The sequence below is a fragment of the Podarcis bocagei genome (assembly GCF_964188305.1).
Source record: "Podarcis bocagei genome assembly, chromosome: 11".
Classification (NCBI taxonomy): Eukaryota; Metazoa; Chordata; class Lepidosauria; order Squamata; family Lacertidae; genus Podarcis; species Podarcis bocagei.
In genome coordinates this window covers 25,615,172-25,637,902 of record NC_138136.1, presented here as the reverse complement: position 1 = coordinate 25,637,902, position 22,731 = coordinate 25,615,172, and the positions used below count along the sequence as shown (strand labels likewise).

Here is a 22,731-nt window from a genome sequence, read left to right as displayed (position 1 = left end):
TTTGCATTACATGTATAAAAATCAAGCGTTGGTTTTTAAAGAAAATCTGGCCTGTATATCCAAACTTCAGGGTATGTACTCAAATAAAACATTGTCAGAGCTAAGAGGAAACCTGTGTCTCAACTTGCATAGAAATAATTTTATTTTTGCACGTTTCCTTCCCCAATCATAAAGTACAGTCCTGGTTACCATAGCATGAACACGCAGTTTCCACACTTAGCGTTTGTAAAGCCCTTTGGAGTGTTCAAAATGTTTTATATATATTAAAAGTCTACAACCATTATAGCAACCTTCCGAATTAGGTCATAATTATGCCCATTTTATAGATGGGAGACTGAGGCTGGAGAGGAGTGCTTTGCCATGAGGCCTCCTGTCGAATTCATAGCAGATGGCACAACTTGAAGTTGCAGTGTAATCTGTGCTGAATTCAATTAGATGTGTGCATAGGGAAGCCCTTGGACTTGCATCTCCCATCAGCCCCTGACAGCATAGCCAGTCAGGGATGAGGAAAGTTGCAGCCCCAGCAGCATCTGCTGCGGTAAGACAGCAGTCTCTGTCTCTTAACTGCCGTGCTATATTAGCCATAATATTTTATCCCTAATGAAGATTTACTGCAATGCGTCTGACAGAACATGACAATGATAATTCAGATACATCGGCCAAGTTCCATTTGATGAATAAAAACATGGTCCCTACCCCCCCCCCCACCAATGCCCATTTAGTAACATTAACATCTTCTGAGAAAAGGTGGCTACATGCAGGAAACTGTACATGGTTCCTTTGAGAGGGACTGCTTCGTCAGTGAGACATTTTCTTGGAGCAAGCAAAAGCAGGCATCAGTGACGAACTTCTCTAGCTATCACAGTATAAACAGGTTTAAGAAAATCTGTTGTTTTTTAATTGGCATTCTGTTGATAATTCATTGAAACAAAAAATAATACATAACTTATAAATAATTATTTAGCCATTCATTCATTCATTCCCTGCCCCTCTGGCTCGGTTTCCCCAGCCACTCTGGGCGGCTCACAACAGAATAATAAAAATAATAAAGCAATAAAACATCAAACATTAAGAACTTCCCTAAACAGGGCTGCCTTCAGATGTCTTCTAAAAGTCAGATAGTTGTTTATTTCCTTGACATCTGATGGGAGGGCATTTCACAGGGTGGGTGCCACTACCGAGAAGGCCCTCTGCCTGGCTCCCTATAACCTCATTTCTCGCAGTGAGGGAACCGCCAGAAGGCCCTCGGCGCTGGACCTCAGTGTCTGGGTTGAATGATGGGCGTGCAGAAGCTCCTTCAGGTATACTGGGCCGAGGCTATTTGGAGCTTTAAAGGTCAGCACCAACACTTTGAATTGGGCTCAGTAACATTTCTAGCAGACAAGCATTCAAACGCAAAATCTATAACTTTGCATCTATAACTATTCTAAATGGAACTTGTTAAATTAGCAAATATCAAAACATGCATGTTACTAAATCCCCCCCCCCCCAGTAATGCGGATGCGTCTATTGAATCCTGCATTCTATTATTTTTAATAGACGAAGAGCTTGAGTGTGGACAGCAGTGAGAATGGAAGTGGATACTTGTTTCATGATAGGAACCGAATCCAAGAATATGTGGTTATATAGGGCCCAGACATAGGTGTCTGTTAAAGTGTAGCATCTGTGTAAGAGGTAGCAAACATGGTGCTCTCCAAATATTGCTGGACGACCATTGGCCATGCTAGCTGAAGCTGATGGAGAGAACCATGTTTGCTACCCCTATCTACAGGATTCAGACTGAACAAAGCGTATTTGTAACCTGAGATGTGTAACAGAAGGGTACAGAATTAAGCAGGAACCCATGTAATTTTTGAGGAGATCAAACCCAGTGTGAAACCCAAGACATTTCCAGAGACCTCAGCACTAGGAAGCTACCTGAAGGTGTTCCAATTGAATTGCCATCCTAACTAAGCAGCTGTCCTTACCACCAAGTATCATTAGGTAGAAATTGGTTCTCCAGGAGGCATCTCAATTCAGTAGTGCTTTTCCAATTAAGCAATGTACCATGGTAGTTCATCAGAATTTATAGATCAGGGGCCAGCAACCTTTTCCAGCCATGGGCCAGTCCACCGTCCCTCAGACCATGTGGTGGGCTGGACTATATATTTTTTTTGGGGGGGGGGGATGAACGAATTCCCATGCCCCACATGTGTTAGCAGAGATGCATTTTAAATAAAAACACACATTCTACTCACGTAAAGACACGCTGATTCCCAGACCGTCCGCAGGCCGGATTGAGAAGGCCATTGGGCTGCATCCGGCCTCTGGGTCTTAGGTTGCCTACCCCTGTTATAGATCAATGCAGTATATCGGAGCAGTGCAGAATAGTGGCTCTACTCCATTTCCTCAGCATAGTCTACAGGTGTTCCTTCCGGCTGCCATGACTAGGTCACTCTTCTGACGCTGGTTCTTGAACCCCAAGATCATGGCTGCAAAGCAGCTAGGCCTGAAAGGCCCCAGGCAACAGTATTACAGTGGTACTTCCGGTTAAGTACTTAATTCGTTCCGGAGGTCCGTTCTTAACCTGATACTGTTCTTAACCTGAAGCACCACTTTAGCTAATGGGGCCTCCTGCTGCCGCCGCACCACAGGAGCACGATTTCTGTTCTCATCCTGAAGCAAAGTTCTTAACCCGAGGTATTATTTCTGGGTTAGTGGAGTCTGTAACCTGAAGCATATGTAACCCGAGGTACCACTGTACAGTGTTGATCTTGTTGCATGAAAGCTTGGTGATATAAACAGACTGTCAAAGCTTTCCACATTTCCTTCTTGCTGCTCTTGGAAGGTTAGCACTGGAAAGGAACTCAGAACATGGCAAATCTTTAGACCTTTTCCCTTTTTCTTCAGAAGATTAGAAGAACCATCTTAACAGCTACAGTTATTTTAGGGATGGAAGGGAAGAGAAAATAATAGGAAAAAAATAGAAAATAACTTCTCACCCACTTATACTGGTGAGTACAATACAATGCCAGCTTCTCTAGTGGTGCCCCCCTCCACCTGGTCCTCAGCCTAAATTCCCTACGTCAGAAGATTTATGCCAGGGTTGGGGAACATGTGGCTCTCCAGATGTTGGACCACAGTCCCCATCATCCCTGACCAGTGGCCATGCTGATGGGAGCTGCTGTCCAACAATATCTGAAGGGTCTCTGGTTCTCCATCCCTGATTTATGCCTGATACAGTGGTGCCCCGCAAGACGAATGCCTCGCAAGACGAAAAATGAAAGGGTTTTCGGTTTTGCGTTGCTTCACTAGACGAATTTCCCTATGGGCTTGCTTCGCAAGACGAAAACGTCTTGCGCTTTTTTCTTAAAGCCGCTTGAAGAGGCGCAGTTGCGACGGACCGTGCTTCGCAAGACGAAAAACATCGCAAGACGAAAAGACTCGCAGAACGAATTATTTTCGTCTTGCAAGGCACCACTGTAATGAGAAGGGCTTTCGGTCTGTGCAGGTGCTTGCCAAATCCTGGGGATTGGGCTGATCCATAATGGGCTGTAATCTTTTTTTCAAGAAATGGGAAGTAAATATGACTGAAATGCAGGATAAAAAATGCTTTAAATAAATAGTAGAATGCATGCTGTCACAAAACCGTACCTCTCTGTATTGCAACTCAAAAATGTATTATTATATCCAGCTCAGAAACTTGATTAATGCACCAAATTTAAAATGATTACAGGGGAGTGCAACTGTTCCAAACAGCATCTCATTTCTCAGTGTCAAAAGCCATTTATTTCAGCGTGCCTAACTCGCATTGGATAGAATATGTAATAAAACTGTCATTTCCGAGATGGCAAAGCTAATCTCTCCCTCTCCTCCCGCCCTCCAACTCTTAAAACTTGCAATCAGGATCACATTTTGTGTCACAAACGATTTAGAGAAACCATTTCCTTAATTTTGCTATTGAGGCTGGTATTCAACTTAAGTGTTACTCAGAGAAGACCCATTGAAATTAATGAAAATGACTAAATTTGGACCACTAATTTCAACAGGTCTACTGGGTTAAACCACAGAGCCTAGGACTTGCCGATCAGAAGGTCAGTGGTTCGAATCCCCGCAACGGGGTGAGCTCCCGTCGCTCGGTCCCTGCTCCTGCCAACCTAGCAGTTTGAAAGCACGTCAAAGTGCAAGTAGATAAATAGGTACCACTCCGGTGGGAAGGTAAACGGCATTTCCGTGCGCTGCTCTGGTTCGCCAGAAGCGGCTTAGTCATGCTGGCCACATGACCCGGAAACTGTACACCGGCTCCCTCGGCCAATAAAGCGAGATGAGCGCCGCAACCCCAGAGTCGGTCACGAATGGACCTAATGGTCAGGGGTCCCTTTACCTTTACCTTTTTACTCTGCTGAGTAAAACTTAGTTGAATACTGCTCTAAAATTTTATTTCCTAAATTCATTTTAGCCTTAACATTAGTAAGCCTGTATTCTGTATATAAAAGTCGTATTCCAAGGAAAGTGGATATGGGATTACAGCCTTACAGCAAAATCCAAGCCCAAGAGTCCCCAGATTTGAGTATGTTTGGAGTAGGTGAATGTGGCAGACCCAGGGTTATGCCAGATTAACCCCCCCAGGGGCACAGCAACTCCCTCAATCAGGCTCCATTGATGGGACTTATGCTAGTGTTAAGTCCCCAAAAAGGGCATTCTGGGGCAAGGAGATACAGCTGCTCCAAACCTCTATCAACCCAGGTGCCTTGACAACTTGGAACTTACTCTGGCAAAAATAGTGGTGTAAGTCAAACTAGACTTTGTAATAAGGGTAACTTGCAGCCGTTTCCTAGTATACATTCATTTAATAATCAGGAACTGTATCCATATGGGCTCACAGACTGAAAAATGTCCTTGCTCGTGACATTCTTGCTAGTTGATCAGCGCTGCCAACTATTAGCAATCTTTTATAGATTGCTACCAGAGAACCAGAAAGAACAACCACCAGTTCACTAATTTCCAGTAGCTGATCAGTGGACTTGTAACCTTCCAACCTATTTTATTTTATTCAAGTATGGCATTTCACATTGTTAAGAAATCTGTTGCAAAGCATTTTCTATGTGGTCAGTTAATACGGGCACAAAGAATTTTTTGAAATCTCTCCAAATATATAAAACCACATAAACCTAGCATTTATATTAGGGTTCATATTTTGGCTTTGCATATTTGTGCAGCAAATCACTTAGTGCTTCTGAACATGAGCTTGCTTAACGATGCCCCCCTTCTCTCTTGGTTTTCTCCAGTGTCTCTTTACATCCATCACCACTGCCTGTTGGACTGCAGATCCTTTTGACAGCTGCCCACTCTCCTGGTTGTACAGAACTTCATCAGAAAAAAAGATGTTAATTATCTCTGGGAATGGCGTAGAACTTACCATACTTTTCCATGTATAAGACGAGCTGAGTATTTTTCCATCTGTAAGATGCCCCCATGTATAAGATGCCCCCTATTTTGGGGGACTCTGATTTAAGAAAATGGGGGGGAGATGTATCCGTGTATAAGATGCCCCCCAATTTTTGACATTATTTTAAGGGGGAAAACCTAGTCTTATACATGGAAAAATACAGTATTTTTCTTTTAAAAATATGTTTAAAATCGGGGGTCGTCTTATACACGGATAGTGCAGAGTGGGGAGAGGCAATTGGTTGCAGCCGTGAGCAGGAGACTGCCTGTGGCTATTGGGCATTTGATTGGTGGCCGCAGCAAGGGCTGTTGTCGATTGGCTTCCCCCGTGGCAATTGGGCGGGTGATTGGCGGCTTTTGCTCCGCTTGCGATTTTAAGCATTGTTCAGTCGGGTGAGTGACTTTCGGCAACCCCCCCCCCCAGAAAAGCTCAACTATGGGCATCCTCCCCCCAAAAAGCTTAACAACTGTACAACTCTTGACAATTTCCCCCTATTTTCTTAATTTGGAGTCCCCAAAAACAAGGGGTGTCTTATACATGGGGGCATCTTATACACGGAAAAATACGGTAATCCCTCAATATGTCCTTCCACTCAGAGCTAACAAACTTTCACGTCTATGTTCTTTTCCAAAACATCGGCATATGGTGTTTCACACCTCACACTCCTTCCTTGCGGTACCTTCTTGTGGGCGATTGGGGCATAGGATTGACTGAAATATACGCATTCGCTTTCATGAACACACAAACATGCTCTTTCTCTGTGCAGCCGGATTTGTTCGACCAAAGTGAGTGAGTGACACCTAGTGGTTAAGAATAAAAGTAGCCAAGTAGGTTTTTATATGTACCACTACCGTATGCTCTGTATGCAGAAGATTGGGTTTCCCATTTCCCAGCACCTCCTGTGACAAGTCAAGTCTTCTGCCTGAACCACCCAAGAACTGCTGCCAGAATGTACTGGGCCACATGAATCAAGGGACTGCTTCAGTATAAAGCAGCTTATATCTTATACAGTGAATATCCAGCAAACTTGGCATGGGTCTCCCTCTGTTCTTCCCCACTCCTCTGTTTCAGGGCTTGGGTGGGGGTTTAGGGTACCGTCCTCACCTTTTGGGGGGCAGCTGAGCAACTGCTGCAACCAGAGCCCCACTGCTCATGCTAGTGGCGTAGCAGAGTTTGCATCAACTCCAGGCTGCTACAGGAAACAGTGGCAGATCAGGCTCCTGCACTGAACTTGCTAATAACCAGACTGGCTTAGGAACAAATAGATCCTTGCCAGCTCACGTCTCCCCCCCCCCCGGCACACCCCACTTAAGAGGGGTTACCCTGGGCATCGTCAGTGCGGGAGGGGGAAATATAATTGGAGTGCCCCGGATGCTAAAGGTTCCATTGCTTTCCATTCATTCTCTCTCCCTCTCCATCTGGGACACTTGTGTTTTCCTCACCCTTTGTTGTCATGATCTGCTTGCTGCACCTCGACATGGTGGTGCAGAAAGGTGAAAAGGAGGGTGAGAGGGAAAAGGCTGCTCAACAGCTAGTAAGCAGGTAAAAGAAGCTAGCTGGAAGAAAAGAAAAGCAGCCAGGGACAGTAAGAAGAACAGGTGGTGTGTGAGACTACCTATGTATCTCTCCCTACGTAATCCTTTTGCTCAGTTTTCCGCCTCTGTCCAGTGAATGTAGTGAAACTGTGCAAAAGAAGACAGAGAAAGAGATACGCACAGATCATTATCCCCAAATTGCAGTCAGAAGGGACTGGGAGAAAGAAGCCCAGCAGTGCAGTTCATGCTGTATACTGCAGGCCACGGGTCACTATCTGACTGTTTTATTACAACAACCACAAACTGCTGCTCAAAAGTATGATACTCCTACTGCAGACTGGACTGAATCTGAGAAAGTCGTTTACCAGAACCCTGCACTCTTATCCACTGTTGTTTTCCCCTCCCATTGGGGAAGAAAGCAATTTACTGCTATGCCCCTATTGCACACTAAAAGAGGGAGGCAGCACTGAGATCAGCTTCAATCGCAATGTTATGCACTATTAATATTGGGGGTCAGAGGTGGGGCTGGTACTTGTTTGGACTCTACGCTTCTATGACTCCTGGTCAAACATCCCCCATGCATCTTGGGTTGCAACAATGGTCGACCTGCTTGAATTACCCTTCAGTCCACCTCCAAGGTGAATCCTGAATGCAGAATGCAGGTGTGTGTCCTGACTGTGTGTACTTTTAAATGTCAAGCTAAAATACACACATTTCCCCACATGAGAGAGACTTCTGACTTTTATATTACCAAAATTGAGCAAAACGCACAAATCTAGGGCAGACTGCAACAGTTTGTGGCAGAGCCCCACTTGGTTTAAGAGGTCTTGCCTTTAGTCCAACTCATTAGCTCAGTTTGCTGAAAAAACTAGATTGCTAGAAGTTTGTCCAGAACTCACGATATACTGTTATATCTGTTATAATCAAAGTTTACTTTAAGGTAAATTGTGCTTTCAGTAGAAACCATGTTAGCTGAAGAAAGGTTATGTTAGCTGTTCTGGCACAAGCTGCTCATCTCTCTAGAGTTGGTGAAATTACTGGCTGAGAAACAAGACTTCATTAGCTTCCTCGAAATTTTCAAGTTGCTTCTGGTGGGCTTAATTAGACCTGTCAGAATTTACATGTCAAAGCTACTGCAGAAACACTAAAGAACCCCCACTGACAGTATCAAGTGGTACAATCCAGAATAGGGAAAACTAGGCCATTATATGAATGTATGTTTTCCATTTCCTCCCCTGAAGTTATATAAAAACCCACCAGGTGGCACAAGTCAGACAGTAAACAACATTTAGCTAGTGATTGAGCTTACAGAAGTCCTACAATAAAGAAACTGTATTTAAAGAAGATCGTGGAGATTTGCATATTCCAATTAAGTTTTGACGACGAAAACTTTCAGAAGTCACAGGGGCTTGTGTTGTACTTTGAGGATGAATTATTATTTTTTGACTTACTAGTCGCTTACCGGAAAAAACAACATATGATAATGATAATGATGATAATAATAATAATACACTTTAATAAAACAGTTACAGTAACCCTTAAGGGAGAGGGTTTTCTCTGTGGCAGCCCCTAAATTGTGGCACGCAGTCTCCACAGAGGTGTGCCTAGTAAATTCATTGTACAGCTTTTACCATGTGCTAAATATGCACCTCTGTAACCCGGTCTATGACAGTTAAGCATTTTGTTTTGTGTAGCCTACCCTCTTCTACTCAATGTATGCTGCTCTGTATCATTTGGAACAGATTTAATTGTTTCTGTGATGGTTCTATAACTTTATATTATATTGCTGTAACCCGCCCCGGGATCTCATGGCGAATGACCTCATAAGATATATTATAAACAAATAAATAAAATCCAGCAGAAAAACAACAAAAACTCCAGCAGCAAGAATGTACACCAGATAGGCCATTAAACAGCTTGTCCCACACTCTGTAAAATGTGTGGAAGAAGAGATACATTTTAACCTGGTGCAAAAAGGATGTTCAGGTGCTAGGTGGGCATCACCATGGAGAACATTCTGCAGCTGGGAGCCACAACCCAAAAGGCCCTCTCCCTTGTTGACACACTCAGAAGGGGCACTCAGAGAAGATCCTCAGATAAAAAACAAAGGGTCCAGATAGGTTAATACTAGGAGAGGCGCTAAGGCCCTAGTCATAAAAGGCTTTGCAAGGTAAACCTTCAAAACAGTTAAGAATTGATTGACTTGTTGGTTTCAGGCTTCTCAAAATATTGGAAGGAGCTCATCAACAGCTTTGTGTGTTGCATGCAAAGCCCTTCTGTAGCTCCGGTGAACAAGACTGAGGCGGCAAACAGCAAGTCTTGTCAACAAGCCAGAAGTGATCTTAGAGACAGCTCCGTCGCAGCTGCAATGGACATAAGCCACACCACTTGGGTTGATGGAAGTTCATTACAGAAACATGTTCTCCTTGAAGACCTATAAGCATCTACCTTACATATGGTGCAGTGCTGTCAACTCTGTCAGCAGTTGTCCAAGAGGTCAGGCAGAAGTTTTTTCAGCTTCCCAAGACTCCTTATTTTTGGTTGGGAGTTCTAGAGCTTGAACCCGGGACCGTCTACGTGTAAGCCTGTGTTCTGTGGCTAAGCCACAGTCTGTTCTAGTGTATTTGCATGAAAGGTGTACAGCGGGATGTTGTGATTTTATTTGATAAGACACAATGCTGCCAGCAATTGACCAGAATGGATGCCACTTATAACTTCCCGCTAATTCTATAGTAAGTTACATTGAAGCAAAGCTTCTTTATACTAATGGCGTACACAGCACGAACCACTGTAAACTGTGCAGCAACTGCACCATCCTACTAGGCTAGTTCATATATATTGCTAAACAACAGTTTAGTGTCATGTGTGTCAGTTTGCATTTCTTAGTACAGAAAGTATTGATCTGATGTGTAGAGATTTTTCCTATTCTAATTAATTCAAGAGGATTCTAGAAGCTTTTCTGTGTGAAAGAAACAAGCAGAAGGTTCATGATGTTTGGGTTATTCCTTCAGAGAAGCTGAGTACAGCTGGACTTAAACTGGTTCTCTTATCTTTTTCTGTCAAGGTCATGCTAACTATAAAAGTAAGGCCAAAAGGAGCCTGGGTTTCACTTTCTCTTTCTATCTCTTTTCCTTCTGGTGTAGTGTTCTGTATATAGTGTTAAGGTTTAGTCTTATTATAAGTTATTGTAAATTTAAGTTAAGTCTGTTGCAACTGGACTTCTTGTGGACAGTGCCAAACCTGAATGTACTGTATTGGATTTGTGACCATTATGCTCATTTGCCTTCAGGAGCAGTAAAGCTCTGCTAGATGAAAGACAATTGTGTCTGGTCTACCTTTTGGGAATCCTCTCTCCCTTCTCTTCCTTTGGCATGGCCAGAAAAAGAAGATTTTTAAAGGGAAGTAGTTACATAGGTTATGTGGTTCAGTATGTTGAAGACTGCTTGAAGCTGACTTGTTTCCCTTAACCATAGTTAACATTTAACCAGTTTGATATAAAATGAGAAACTATGGTTGGCTGAAAAACAGCTGAAAGTTTCCAGTCTCCTCCTCTATAGCTGCACCAGAGCAGGAAAGGGGACTACACGAGCCCAAGGCTTGCTGTTATTTGAGGATATGGTGCTAAGCTATGGTTTCATACAACATACGAACAGAACATTCAGCAGCAGCTGAACCAGTGGTCAATTCTGGACAAAGGAAGAAAAAGTTTGGCATTTACACACCTTTGACAAGCTCCGTACCACTTATTCCAATGGAGTCTTACTGCATCAAGTAGCCTCTGTCTTATTCTGAAGAGTCCAGTAAGCTGCACACCACTGTTTTGGATTCTTCGGCACTGAGTCAGTGGAGTCTGGGTCTATCAATTCTGTCTCTGCGCTACTGTTACATTCTGAGAAGACACGGTCCTTCCCCGACAGGCCATCATCAGCAGTGGGAACAGGTGGATCTTTTCCAGAAAAGACATCTTTGGAGCTCTGTCCTGCGGACATTTCGGATGAACCGACATAATCATGATCAACCATGACGGCACTCTGCCAAATGTAGCTGCTATCTGCAACAGGAAAATATGTTTTGATTAGAAGCCAAGTTTCATTTAGGCTAAGGTTACCAGACGTCCCCGTTTCCTGGGGACAGTCCCCAGATTTACAAATCAGTCCCCATACAAAATCCATTGAAATTGAAAAGTGTCCCCGGATTCACTGAAAAAAATCTGGTAACCTTTTAGGCAGACAAGGCCATTAAATGGCCGGGGGGTGGGGTGGAATGCAAGCCCATTGCATCATACACTTCTGAATCCAGGGACAGGAGCAGCAATACAGACGTAGCAGCATGTCATATCTGTACCCCATTTTATGGGGCACAGTTCTTGAGACGTTCTCTTTAAGAGCTGAGATAGACTACAACAATGGATATGCAGGTGCTTCTTAGAGTGCCCCAACTAATAAAGGGGCTGAAATTTGCCTCCATATTGTGACAGACCAAAGGATTATTTTTTTTAAGCATTCTCTCCTTCCTCTTCTTCTGTCACAATACATCAAGATATTTACACATTTGTAAATAGGGATATTTGGAGGTAATATAGATTTTACAGTTAAGGCATCTTGATGTAAAAGCCTTAAATAAATTTTCTAGTGAGAAGCTTCCTTGCTAAAGTGGTCAAGAAGCAGTTAACCAATCTACTCTGTATCAATTCCTCCAGCACCACCACAAAAAAATAAAACACCACACACAAAACAAAAGCCCAGTCAATTTTTTGTCTTGCAATTTGGATCTTTGGACTGTGCAGCTTGCAGCTGTTGGCTCCTTTCTAAATATCATGCTTGGTGACTCAGTGTCGGTTTAAAGGAAATGAAATTGCTGAGCCCGTCACAAATAGACTGGAGATGGAAATTAAATATTTCAATTATCTCTTCTGAACTAGGACAGAAAGCCAGAATGCTGACTGACGTCATGAAGACGTTCATTCTCTGCACAAGTAAACAAGATATTTTTGGGACATGGGTTCAGTACAGGTGCTTTAAACAACATTCAGGGGATTCAACAATTCAATATTTTCACTGGCTAGGTAAAGCAGAACAGTCTAAGTTAATGGGGGGGGGAGAGAAGACAGGGAGTGCTCTTGACATCTCATTTTGCATTTCAGCAATTCCTTCAATGATTACAGAAGACAGCACACAAACATATTCACCAAAATTTAATAATAAATGCTGCCATCCTTCCGTAACCCACTACACACATGGATAAACTGCAGCAGAAACATGTACTTCTACCACCTTATCCTGCTTGGATTTTCAGTTCTCTTCTTAGACATATCACTATCTGGACTATATGCCCAGAACAGTTCTCACAATTACTGTAATTAGCAGTGGTGCATTTCCAAGGCTTCCTTAAGCCTCAGCATCATGTCCATAATTATTATAGTGCGTGTATTTCAACAGGCAAAAGGCCAACATAACTCTGTATAGCTGGAGAAAATGCACACACAAAAAAACAAGTTTTGCAGGGCTGGAAAGCCTTAGGCAAGTCTTACAGGGCAAGAAAGCTTCCCCATAAATCTCCATATGTAAAAGAAGAAATGGGAACTATAATAAGATCAAATTGCTTTTAATTGTGGTGGTCTTTTGAGATTCTTCACTTATTATTGCTCTTATTTGGGAAAAGTAAGCGCCAATGGCATAGTTCAACATCAACTATGGTTTAAACTTATGTGTTAACTATGGTTTAATGCATGCTAGCGCACACTAGTCAAAAGTCCCAGCTTCTCCCTTCCCCACTCTGTACCAGGAGCAGCAACCCACGATGACTGGCTTGTCATTACGTGCAAGTCTGGGCTCAAGGTTTCCTTCCCCTAAACCTTGGCTCCTATTTGTAATCTGGAATAGGCTTGTGGTTTGTTGCTCCTGCCACAGAAAGGGACTTTTGATCAGTGTGCACCAGTTTATTTGCTTTACCTATGGTTTAATGCTACGTGACAATAGATAATTGAGTATAACAAGACATAACTTTCACCTTGTTCCTGGGATCCTCTTATATATGGCTTAAGGTGAGATATTTTGATGGGCCTTTTCAGCCTTGAGCCAGAGGCATCTCTTAATATTGCACAGCCATTATCAGTAACATAGTCTATAATACAGGGGCCAACCCATTCGGACTGGAAGCGACCATCTTTCCACCAGTTCTTCTTTTGTCTGAGAACTTCATGTCCAACTTTAAGGAGAAACTGATTAACTTGCTTTGGTTTCTTCCTGACTTGGCTCATGTTCCCACTCTGCTGTTCCACAGGCATTTTCTTCCTATTCTAAGTAGAAAATGAACCTATTAGTTAGAACTTTTGTTTTAAGGATGTACAATTCAGAGACAGATGTGTGTGTTTTCTCAAGTGCATCTGATCTGTGCAAGCCAGAAGGAGTCTGCAAGATGTGTGGAAATGAGCATGGGTGGAAATATCATCCGCATGCCTGGCCTAAGTAATATTAATATGGTTTTCTGTGTGCTCCACTGTATACACATATCCATATAAACTCACAATGCAGTTTTCTATTAGCCTACCTTATTAGAATATAAACTTGACCTGTTGGGCAATTCGGCAAAACCTATGGTTGATTTCTGCTCACTGTACCAACTATTTGACAGGAATCCTCAATTTAGGTATCATTGGATCTGCACAAAGCCTTTGCAAGGAGGCCCCAGGTGAACAGGCAATACTGAATCAAAAGATTGTGGATCAAAAGGTAGTTGTTATACATTTAATGACTATACAAATGGAATTGTAGGTTTTGTGAAACTGTGGGATGAAAGGTATGGCTGATATTTATTACTTTTCTAAATGATATCTGGGTCTTGCTTTATTTCTTATATCTAATAAGTTCCTGTCTGTAATTGTCTTTCATAAGAAGGGAATTCAGGATGATGTCAGACAGCTTCACGCCGTAGACCATAGAGAAATAAGCCTTAACTTAATCTGTACAGTTTGAAGATTTGAATGAGCCTTACTCAGACACATTTGTGCATGAATTAGGGGAGTATTTTTAACCTTTATTTCTAGCTCAAACAGATGGAAATAATAGGGAATGAAAGACATTTGTTAAATGGATGGTTACGTGGGAGCCGGTTGAAGTTAAATCCTTCGAAGACAGAGGTCCTCTGGCTGGGACGGGACGATATGGGATTGAGGGGGCAACTCCCATCTCTTGCGGGGGTGCAATTAGTGCCAGCACCGTCCGTTAAGAGTTTGGGTGTAATCTTCGATACCTCCCTCTCTATGGAGGCACAGATTACAGCTATAACAAAGGCGGCATTTTTTCATCCCCACCAAACGAAGCAGTTGGCCCCTTATCTCTCTTGCCCTGACCTAGCCACTGTGATCCACGCGACAGTCACCTCCAGACTGGATTATTGTAACTCGCTCTACGTGGGGCTGCCCTTGAGACTGACCCAGAAACTCCAGCGGGTGCAGAATGCCGCGGCGAGACTCCTTATGGGGTCTTCGCTGTGAGATCACATTCATCCGGTACTATACCAGCTGCACTGGCTCCCGGTGGAGTACAGGATCAGGTTTAAGGTGCTGGTTTTAACCTTTAAAGCCCTATACGGCCTAGGACCCTCGTACCTACGGGACCGCCTCTCCTGGTATACCCCACAGAAGAACCTACTGTCTGCAAATAAAAACATCCTGAAGGTCCCAGGCCTCAGAGAGGTTAGGCTGGCCTCAACTAGAGCCAGGGCTTTCTCGGCTGCGGCTCCAATCTGATGGAACGCTCTGTCACAAGAGACTAGGGCCCTGCGGGACCTGACATCTTTCCGCAGGGCCTGCAAGACAGAGTTGTTCCACCAGGCTTTTGGTCAGGGTGCAGCCTGACTCCCTCCTCTGGCAACCTGCACAGAATTTTGCTTAACGGTTGCCATTAATTTGATTTTAATTAATTTTTATAATGAAATGTTTTTAGAATGTTGGATTATTTGATTGTTTGATTATTTGATTGTTGTTAGCCGCCCTGAGCCCGGCTTCGGCTGGGGAGGGCGGGATATAAATAAAATTTATTATTATTATTATTATTATTATTATTATTATTATTATTATTATGCTGAATTAAAACTATTCATACATTTTCTTTCTCTGAATTACTGTATTCATTGAACATTGTATATTTTTTCCTGAGAAAGGGAGGGGGCAGATTTACCTGGCAACTTGAAATTGTCCTTTCCTGTACTGCTTTCTCTGCTTGTCTAATAGCAGATAAGATTCTCACAAACATGCAGTCACTCTCCCCTTCTTGAATCACACTTAATGTTGAAGGTATATAGGGATTTCGTTTAAACATTTGGAAATAGGGCGTGTTGTTGCTAGTTTCCTATTTTTTAAAAAAGGAAGAAAAAGGAAATATGGTTATATTTGACACTGTGCTACTAAAGAACATTCAGCCCCAGTTCACACAAAAGGTACAAATGTTCTCCATACGTACTGAATCAATCAAGTTGAACGCATATGAAATAGCTTGCAAATGGTCATCCCAGTCTTTGGTATGCTCTGTGCAGTATTTGAGAAGGAAAGATCTGATTGTCTTGACAGCTTCATTTTCATGATCAGCTTGAGGGTACGGCATTATTAATTCCTTTGTCCCAAAGTGTTCAAACAGCTCCCTGTTGATCTTTAAGAATAAGACAAATCATTTTAAACCTCCACATTGTTTTTATTTCACTTGGTAACTGAAAACTGTGCTTTGAAATAGTGGCACAGTTACACTGTAAAGGTACTGAAATGTTTAAGCTTCATTTCTCTTTGAGATACAAAATTGCAATTAGTTCAAATTTAGACATTTAACATACATGTACCAAATAATAAGCTCAACACAGAATTCTTAAATTCATTTCTCCCCTCAGCTGGAAGTTATCAAGCACACTTTCCAGAGCAAAGTTCGCTCCTCTTACCTGATGAACAAACTCTTCTTCCTGATCTATAGTTATTTTCTGAGGTGGTCCATAACAGAACGATGCGCTGACAACTGCTTTAGCCACTTCAGCTGCTGAAAGGTCATGCAGGGGCAAAACCACAACCCACTTAGTGAAGACATCTGTTAGGAGGATGACATACACATTGTTCCGGCTGGTGGCATCAAAAGGTCCCATTAGTTCTAGAGTAACTACAGTCCATGGGTCTTCTGCCTTAATAGAATGGAATTTAGACACTACAGCAGCTGTATTCTTTGCTACCTGGCAATGTTCGCAAGCGTACACCTGGGAGAAACGTCATGAAAATGGGTGTTAATAGTCCACCCATTTGCATTAATAATGTTTTTGTAATAAGTTATTCAAGTATCTCCTATTATTCTAACAATAAGTTTAAGACAGAATAACCATGCTACATACCTTGGGTTGAAACTACCATAAAACATGTTTTGATACTTATAACTACAAATACCATAACAGATCCCCATTTACTCAGATACAAAAATAACGCAGGCAACTCAACTTGCAATTTATTTTGGTGCATTGTTCTATTCACACTGCCAGTTTTGTAGTCTGGGGGTGCTCCTGGATCAATCTGTTGTTAGAAGCCTAGGAGACTTCAGTGGCTACTAGTACTTTTACTTGTTTCAGCTGATTAAACAGCTACGGTAGTTTCTGAACCAGTATAGCATGATCAGTGTCGTAATGCACTGAGAATCTCCACATATGATCACTGCAATATGCTCTGTGTGAGGCTGTCCCTGAAGCTGCTCCGGAACCTGCAGCTAGTGCAAAACTCAACAGTTTAACTGCTCGCTGGTACAAAGCATCATCATCAGATGACGCTGCTGCTGAAAGAATTGCACTGGCTGCCAATCAGCTAAATTCAAGATTCTGGGACTGGCATCCTGATTCCTATAAAGCATGGGATTAGAATACCCAAAGAACGTCTTGCCTCTTATCACTGTACTCTACAGGATGCAGCCTCCTGCGGAGCCTTTCTCATCAGGAAGTCCATTCTGTATAATGTTGGAATTGGGCCTTTAGAGTGGCAGCACTTACCCATCAGAACTCACTCCCTCAGTCCCTATTATCTTTTTGGTGTCCACTGAAGGCCTTCCTTTTCCAAGCAGCTTTCCTAAATGGAGATTTTTTATCCCAGTCTGCAAATGTTTCAGACTTGGATTTGGTTTTAAATATGTGCTTACTATTAAATCACTTCAACATTCTTTATGGGAAGCGATTCGTGTATGAAACAAATGACAGGGTGCCACATGCTACCAACTTACTTCAATGTTTGGTGTTGCAGCCAATAGGTATTACATTAATACACATTTAACAGCATTGGCAATATTATCTCAGAATGCAACACAAGCATCTGTTGATTAGATAACAGTCCAAGGGTGGAACTTTCTATTGCTGTTTATATTCTGCTGTCTTATGAAGATTTAGAATAAGTAAAGCCACACAAAATAAATTAAGAATACCCCAGAACCACACATTCCAACCTTTTCTTGCTAATGCACTTTTAGGATCAGGCCTTCCTCTGCATCTTGAACCACCAGTTTTAAGTAGAACAAACTGAGAAAAATCAGTTTAACTATTATGAGTGCCATAAAGGTAAAGGACCCCTGGACGGTTATGTCCAGTCAAAGGCAATTATGGGGTTGCGGCGCTCATCTTGCTTTCAAGACAAGGGAGCCAGCGTTTGCCCACAGACAGCTTTCTGGGTCATGTGGCCAGCATGACTAAACCGCTTCTGGTGCAATGAAACACCGTGATGGAAGCCAGAGCGTACGGAAACACAGTTTACCTTCCCGCCACAGCGTTACCTATTTATCTACTTGCACTGGCATGCTTTCGAACTGCTTGGTTGGCAGGAACTGGGACAGAGCAACGGGAGCTCACCCTGTCATGGGGATTCAAACCACCGACCTTCTAATCGACAAGCCCAAGAGGCTCAGTGGTTTAAACCACAACGCCACCCGCATCCCATGAGTGCCATATCATCCAAGGAGGACTTTAAAGAATGATCAAGAGTTCATTCACACACACACACAGAGAGAAACACAATGTGACCCATACCCACTGTTTTACATCGCTGGTTACTGATGTCCAATAATATTGAGATTCCACCAGGGTCAGTGTCCTTGATATGCCATGATGTGCTCCTGCATGATTTTCATGGCACTTTTCTAACACTTTCCTTTTCTCTTCATCAGAAAGAATCACCAGGCGCATTTGCCTCTTGTCTTTTCCCACATAGAACAGATTGTTATCTAAAAGAAAGCATTCAGATAAATTGTGTAATTTCATACCATTTATTGTATATTGATTGTATATTGGTTCAAATTTTATTCATAACTACTTCTTAGCACACCAGTTCTATTCTAAAAGAATGATGTTGGTGGTTAATGTGGCCAGCAAGAATATTTTTGAGGGATTTTGCATGGGTAAAATTTTAGAAAATACCAGCTTTTGTTTGCCAAGAATACAAATGTAAAGTTAGCATGACAGGGAATTGTATTTCAGAATAGGCAGACACGAGCTACCATTTATTTTATTTGCTAAATTTATTTCCCCCACTTTCAACCCTATTGTGTTCCCAGGGCAGCTTAAGAGAAGAATAAAGTACTATCCCATTAATAAAATAAAGACAAAATAGATGAAGCAATGGCAAATGGAACTGCATCAAACCCAGCACCAGAAATTGAAAAGGAACACAGCAGAAATAAATACTGTCCTTGGTAACTTAAAAAGTTCAAATGGCTAAGGAAATAAAAAGGCTGTTGCTGAAGTGTCAACAAAGCAGGCACCAAGCAAATTTCCCTGGAGATTTCCAAGATACTGCCAAAATGGAACACCCTCCGTTCCTCAGAAGACATGGGTGGGGAACCGTTCCTCAGAAGACATGGCTGCGGCCCTCCAGATTTTATTCTTTGTAACACAAGACGGGCCACCCAAAATTTCAAATTATACATGAAGAATGGCATAAACATACATAAATATGTAATATTCCAGATTTATATAATCTTGTGTACAGTATTTAGATTTCTTAGAAGAAAATCATGTTCATTATGTTCTTTCTTTGTATGATGATGCAAATCCCATTTTACATTTGATAAGCAACAACCCAGTCCACTATTGTTTGGTCTCAGCCTTCACGGATATAAAGCCACTGCACAAAGCACACTGAACTCCCAAGACCGTTATATTATCTTTACCTCTGAAAACAAACTTTTTAGCTGCTCTTCTTATTCCGCTCCTTTCACTTGCTAATGTTGTGGGATGATATCCACCTTTTTGTTTGTAGTAAGAGATCTGTTTCAGATGGAGTCCACCATTTTTGCCATTACGGACCATTGCTGTTTAAAGTGAAACAAATACAAAAAGTCACTTCCCTGGTCATCTTTGGGTTTTTTAAAAAGCCTCTAGGCAACTAGAAAGTGAGGGGGGTTGAGTGAATAGTTAATTTTATTGTTCTTGGTTGCATTCTCCACTAATTAAGGTTTCTCTACCTGCAAACCCTTCAACTTCCTGTATACAAATTAACAGGATAGATATTAATAGAACAGATCTTACTCCAATAATTGTAAAGAACCTCTGACAATTAATAACTTAGGGAGGGGGTTCATGACTAAAATGAAGTAAATGCATATAATGCAAACTACAACTATCAGTGGCTAAGAAGCAGATTTTAAATAAGACTCAATTTCCTGTACCTGCCCCATTTCTGAAACTTCTTTGGGATTTATTTGAAAGGTGATAATTGGTTAATTTTAATTCTGCTTCTCCTTATTTTCTATTTCACACGTACTATTTCTACAGTAATAGCACTTCACACACTATTTGAAATATCCATACTATACACATCACATTTTACATGTAACATATTAAATCTCATTTTATAATCCAGTTTGTTAATTTATGTTTTAGCTCTTAGTATAACAGTTTTTTAAAGACAGCAATGAGGGAACAGCTGCAGCGCTATTAATAAATAATGGGAGAGAACTTATATGAGCAAAAATTGAGCCTATTTCAATTGGACAGTAAAAGAAAACACTAAATTCAGCAACAGCTGCTTTATATGGGAAAGCAAATATAATCAAAGCAATCAATCAACCAACAGCACTTTACATACTGTAACTGCAGCCTTCAACCTAACCTCCCAAATGGCAGATTTTCAAACTACCCTGTGCATATATATTCCAAAGTTCAATCAGCTGAATTCAAAGGCTTATTGTATGAGTGGAATTGCAGCTTAAGGCTGCAAACTGGTGTATCTTAAACTCAGGGACAAATCAGACAGGATGGTGGATATCTGTAACTTAGTATCCTGTCTTTTAATAGTGGAAGGAAGATACTATCACCTTTGCTTTGGACACGCACTGCTACATACATCAGAAACCTACTTCACCATGTTCTGGATAGAAGGTATTCTGAAATACAAATTACTAGTGTGAAAAGATTAACTTCTCTCTGAGGTGTGGCTCTATACTGCTAGGATCAGGCTGCTATCAGTCTGGTAGAGATGTCCAAGCACAGTCAATAGTCGGAGACAATGGGAGCTGAAGTTTATCAAGATCTTGAAGGCCACAGGTCCCCCATCCCTGGTCTAAGTAATGGAGTGTCTAAAGTAGCTGGGACAGGGAAATGGGGATGAAGATTGAACTTTTTCAGGAAAAGGGTGCTTTACTGATGAAGTAAAATAAGAGGAGTTTTGCAAAGATGGGAGGAAGACTTAGAGAACCATGGTTAGACAAAGAGAGAGATGAAGCAGTGAACCAAGAGCAGCTGCCTGGTAATGGGGGGAAGTGGTAGAAGCTGTGACATTCAGAGAGCTAAGAAACAGAGGAATGAAGGAAGACCAAGTTATTGAAATCTTAAACCTATCGGGGGGGGGGGTTCTATTTATCTGAAATCTGACACCCAAACCAGGGTTTCCAGGAGCAGACTGAGCAACAGCTGCTTGCCAGACCACCTCCCACAAATGCAGAAAAATACAGAGCTGAAATTTTCAAGGCAGAGAGAAAGTGCTATGTGGCCGACAGAATTGTCACAAACAAGCTGTAAAAAAAATAGGGAATTCCATGTTAGGAATTACTAGGAAAGGGGTTAAAAAAAACCTGCCAGTTTTGTAATGCCTTTACACTAATGTAAAGTGTGCAGAAAAGGATACTGTAGTGCTGGAAAAGGTGAAGAAAGAAAGAAGGAAAGGCAGCAGAAATTATCAAGGGGCTGGAAGAACTTCCCTATGAAGAAAGGTTGCATCTGGAGCTTTCTAGTTTGGGGGAAAGCTGAAAAATTATGCATGGTGTGGATATACAGATGTTTTTCTCCCTCTCTCATTAATATTAGAACCTGGGATTAATCAATGAAGGTGAATGACAGATTCAATAAAAAGTACATATTCACGCAACACATTGATAAAACTATTCTCTACCACAAGATGTGGTGATGACCTCCAATTTACACTGCTTTAAAAGGGGATTAGGCTTATTCTCCATGAATTGTCTATTAATAGCTACAATCTGTGATGGCTATGTACTATTTGTAGGCTCAGAGGCAGCATGAAACTGAATATTGGTCAATGATGAATAAAAGCAGAAAAATATTATTGTGCTTATGTCCTGCTTGAAGGCTTCCTATAAGCACGTTGTTGGCTGCTGTGGGAAGCAAAATACTGGATGATGTGCACCTTTGGTCTGATTCAGCAAGGTTTCTCATGTTCTCAAGCGTGCATGTAATTTCAGCTCAAGTGTGCTGTGATTTATACATACACCCCCCCAATATTTCAATTCACCTAAATTTGGCTGCCAGAGGCTTTGCAATACTGATAGAACACATCAAAATACAGCAATATGGTGTTGGATTTTTGTTTTTGTTTTTAAGAAAACACACTAAATGGTTGGCCCATAGGGCTATCATCTGAAAGCACAAGATACAGCCACTCAGTCGAAATTCATTGCCTGGATTGCAGGTGTAATTTTAGAGGATGGTAAGGGAAAGTCCCAAGAGGTAAAGGGAGGTGTGTTTTTTCTTTTTCTGATAAATAAGGCAGACAAAAAATCCTAAAGTATGATTATGTGGGGAAAGGGGCACAGCAATGGGAAGAAAATATTTCCAACATCAAAAATATTTCCAATTCCAACCTTTGCCTCCAATTCCCGTTAAAATAACTTAGTTTGTCCATCAGCACTATGGAAAAAACTATATTAGACAGTCCATTTTTCCACCCTGCTACAGCAGGGAAATCCTAAAAACTCAAATGGTGAAAGCAAAATATATTTTTCCATATATTTTCCAACTCCTATCCTAGTTTGCTCTGGGTAGGCTGCAACACGATGCAACCGAATTATTATTAAAAGAAAAGAAGAAGAAGAAGAAGAAGAAACAATCCCGGCTGCTATCCTCCCAGATGAGCAGCTATCCCTTTCACTACCCGAATTACAGCGTGTCAGGGCGTTAAGGGGAAAAATACAACCACCAGCAGCAACCAGGAAATCCGGTCCGCCGATAAAAGAAACTGTCAAGGAAGAAGCATTCTGGCCTCTTCCTGCTATTCCTTCGCCAGGGTTCCCTTCTCAGCGCATGCGCACAGCACGTCCCACAGCCTCACCGGTAATACCAAGCGACTGTTCGTTGGGAACCAACGCCTCCCCGTCACCGCCGCCACCGCTTCGCTTCCCCCCCCCCCCAGTGAAATTGTTCCCGCCCAACGGAAGGGCTAGAGCTTCTCTCAAATTATTCTTCCCTTTCGCGGCGCAAAAGGAGGCACCGGATCACTTGGAGACCTATGTGGCGCTCACGGAAGTGACGACA

General features: G+C 42.0%; 1 protein-coding gene across 8 annotated transcripts; it reads right to left on the bottom strand.

Annotated features, from left to right (window-relative positions):
- Nucleotides 1–1,205: 1,205 nt before the first annotated feature.
- Nucleotides 1,206–22,725, bottom strand: GIN1 (gypsy retrotransposon integrase 1). Of its 8 annotated transcripts, none has more exons than XM_081212399.1 (9): nt 22,704–22,725; nt 19,134–19,274; nt 17,995–18,188; nt 15,892–16,197; nt 15,426–15,611; nt 15,144–15,314; nt 12,973–13,261; nt 10,686–11,014; nt 1,206–2,914 (listed from the first exon to the last, which is right to left on the bottom strand). In XM_081212399.1, the coding sequence occupies exons 2-8, from the start codon at nt 19,270–19,272 to the stop codon at nt 10,731–10,733; spliced, it is 1,569 nt and encodes a 522-aa protein (XP_081068525.1). In that variant the 5' UTR covers nt 19,273–19,274; nt 22,704–22,725; the 3' UTR covers nt 1,206–2,914; nt 10,686–10,730. The 8 variants fall into 8 exon arrangements, with proteins under 8 accessions (XP_081068525.1, XP_081068526.1, XP_081068527.1 ...); XM_081212400.1 differs by having other exon boundaries at nt 1,208–2,834; XM_081212401.1 differs by lacking the exon at nt 1,206–2,914 and adding an exon at nt 5,079–5,346.
- Between the last annotated feature and the right edge of the window lie 6 nt (nt 22,726–22,731).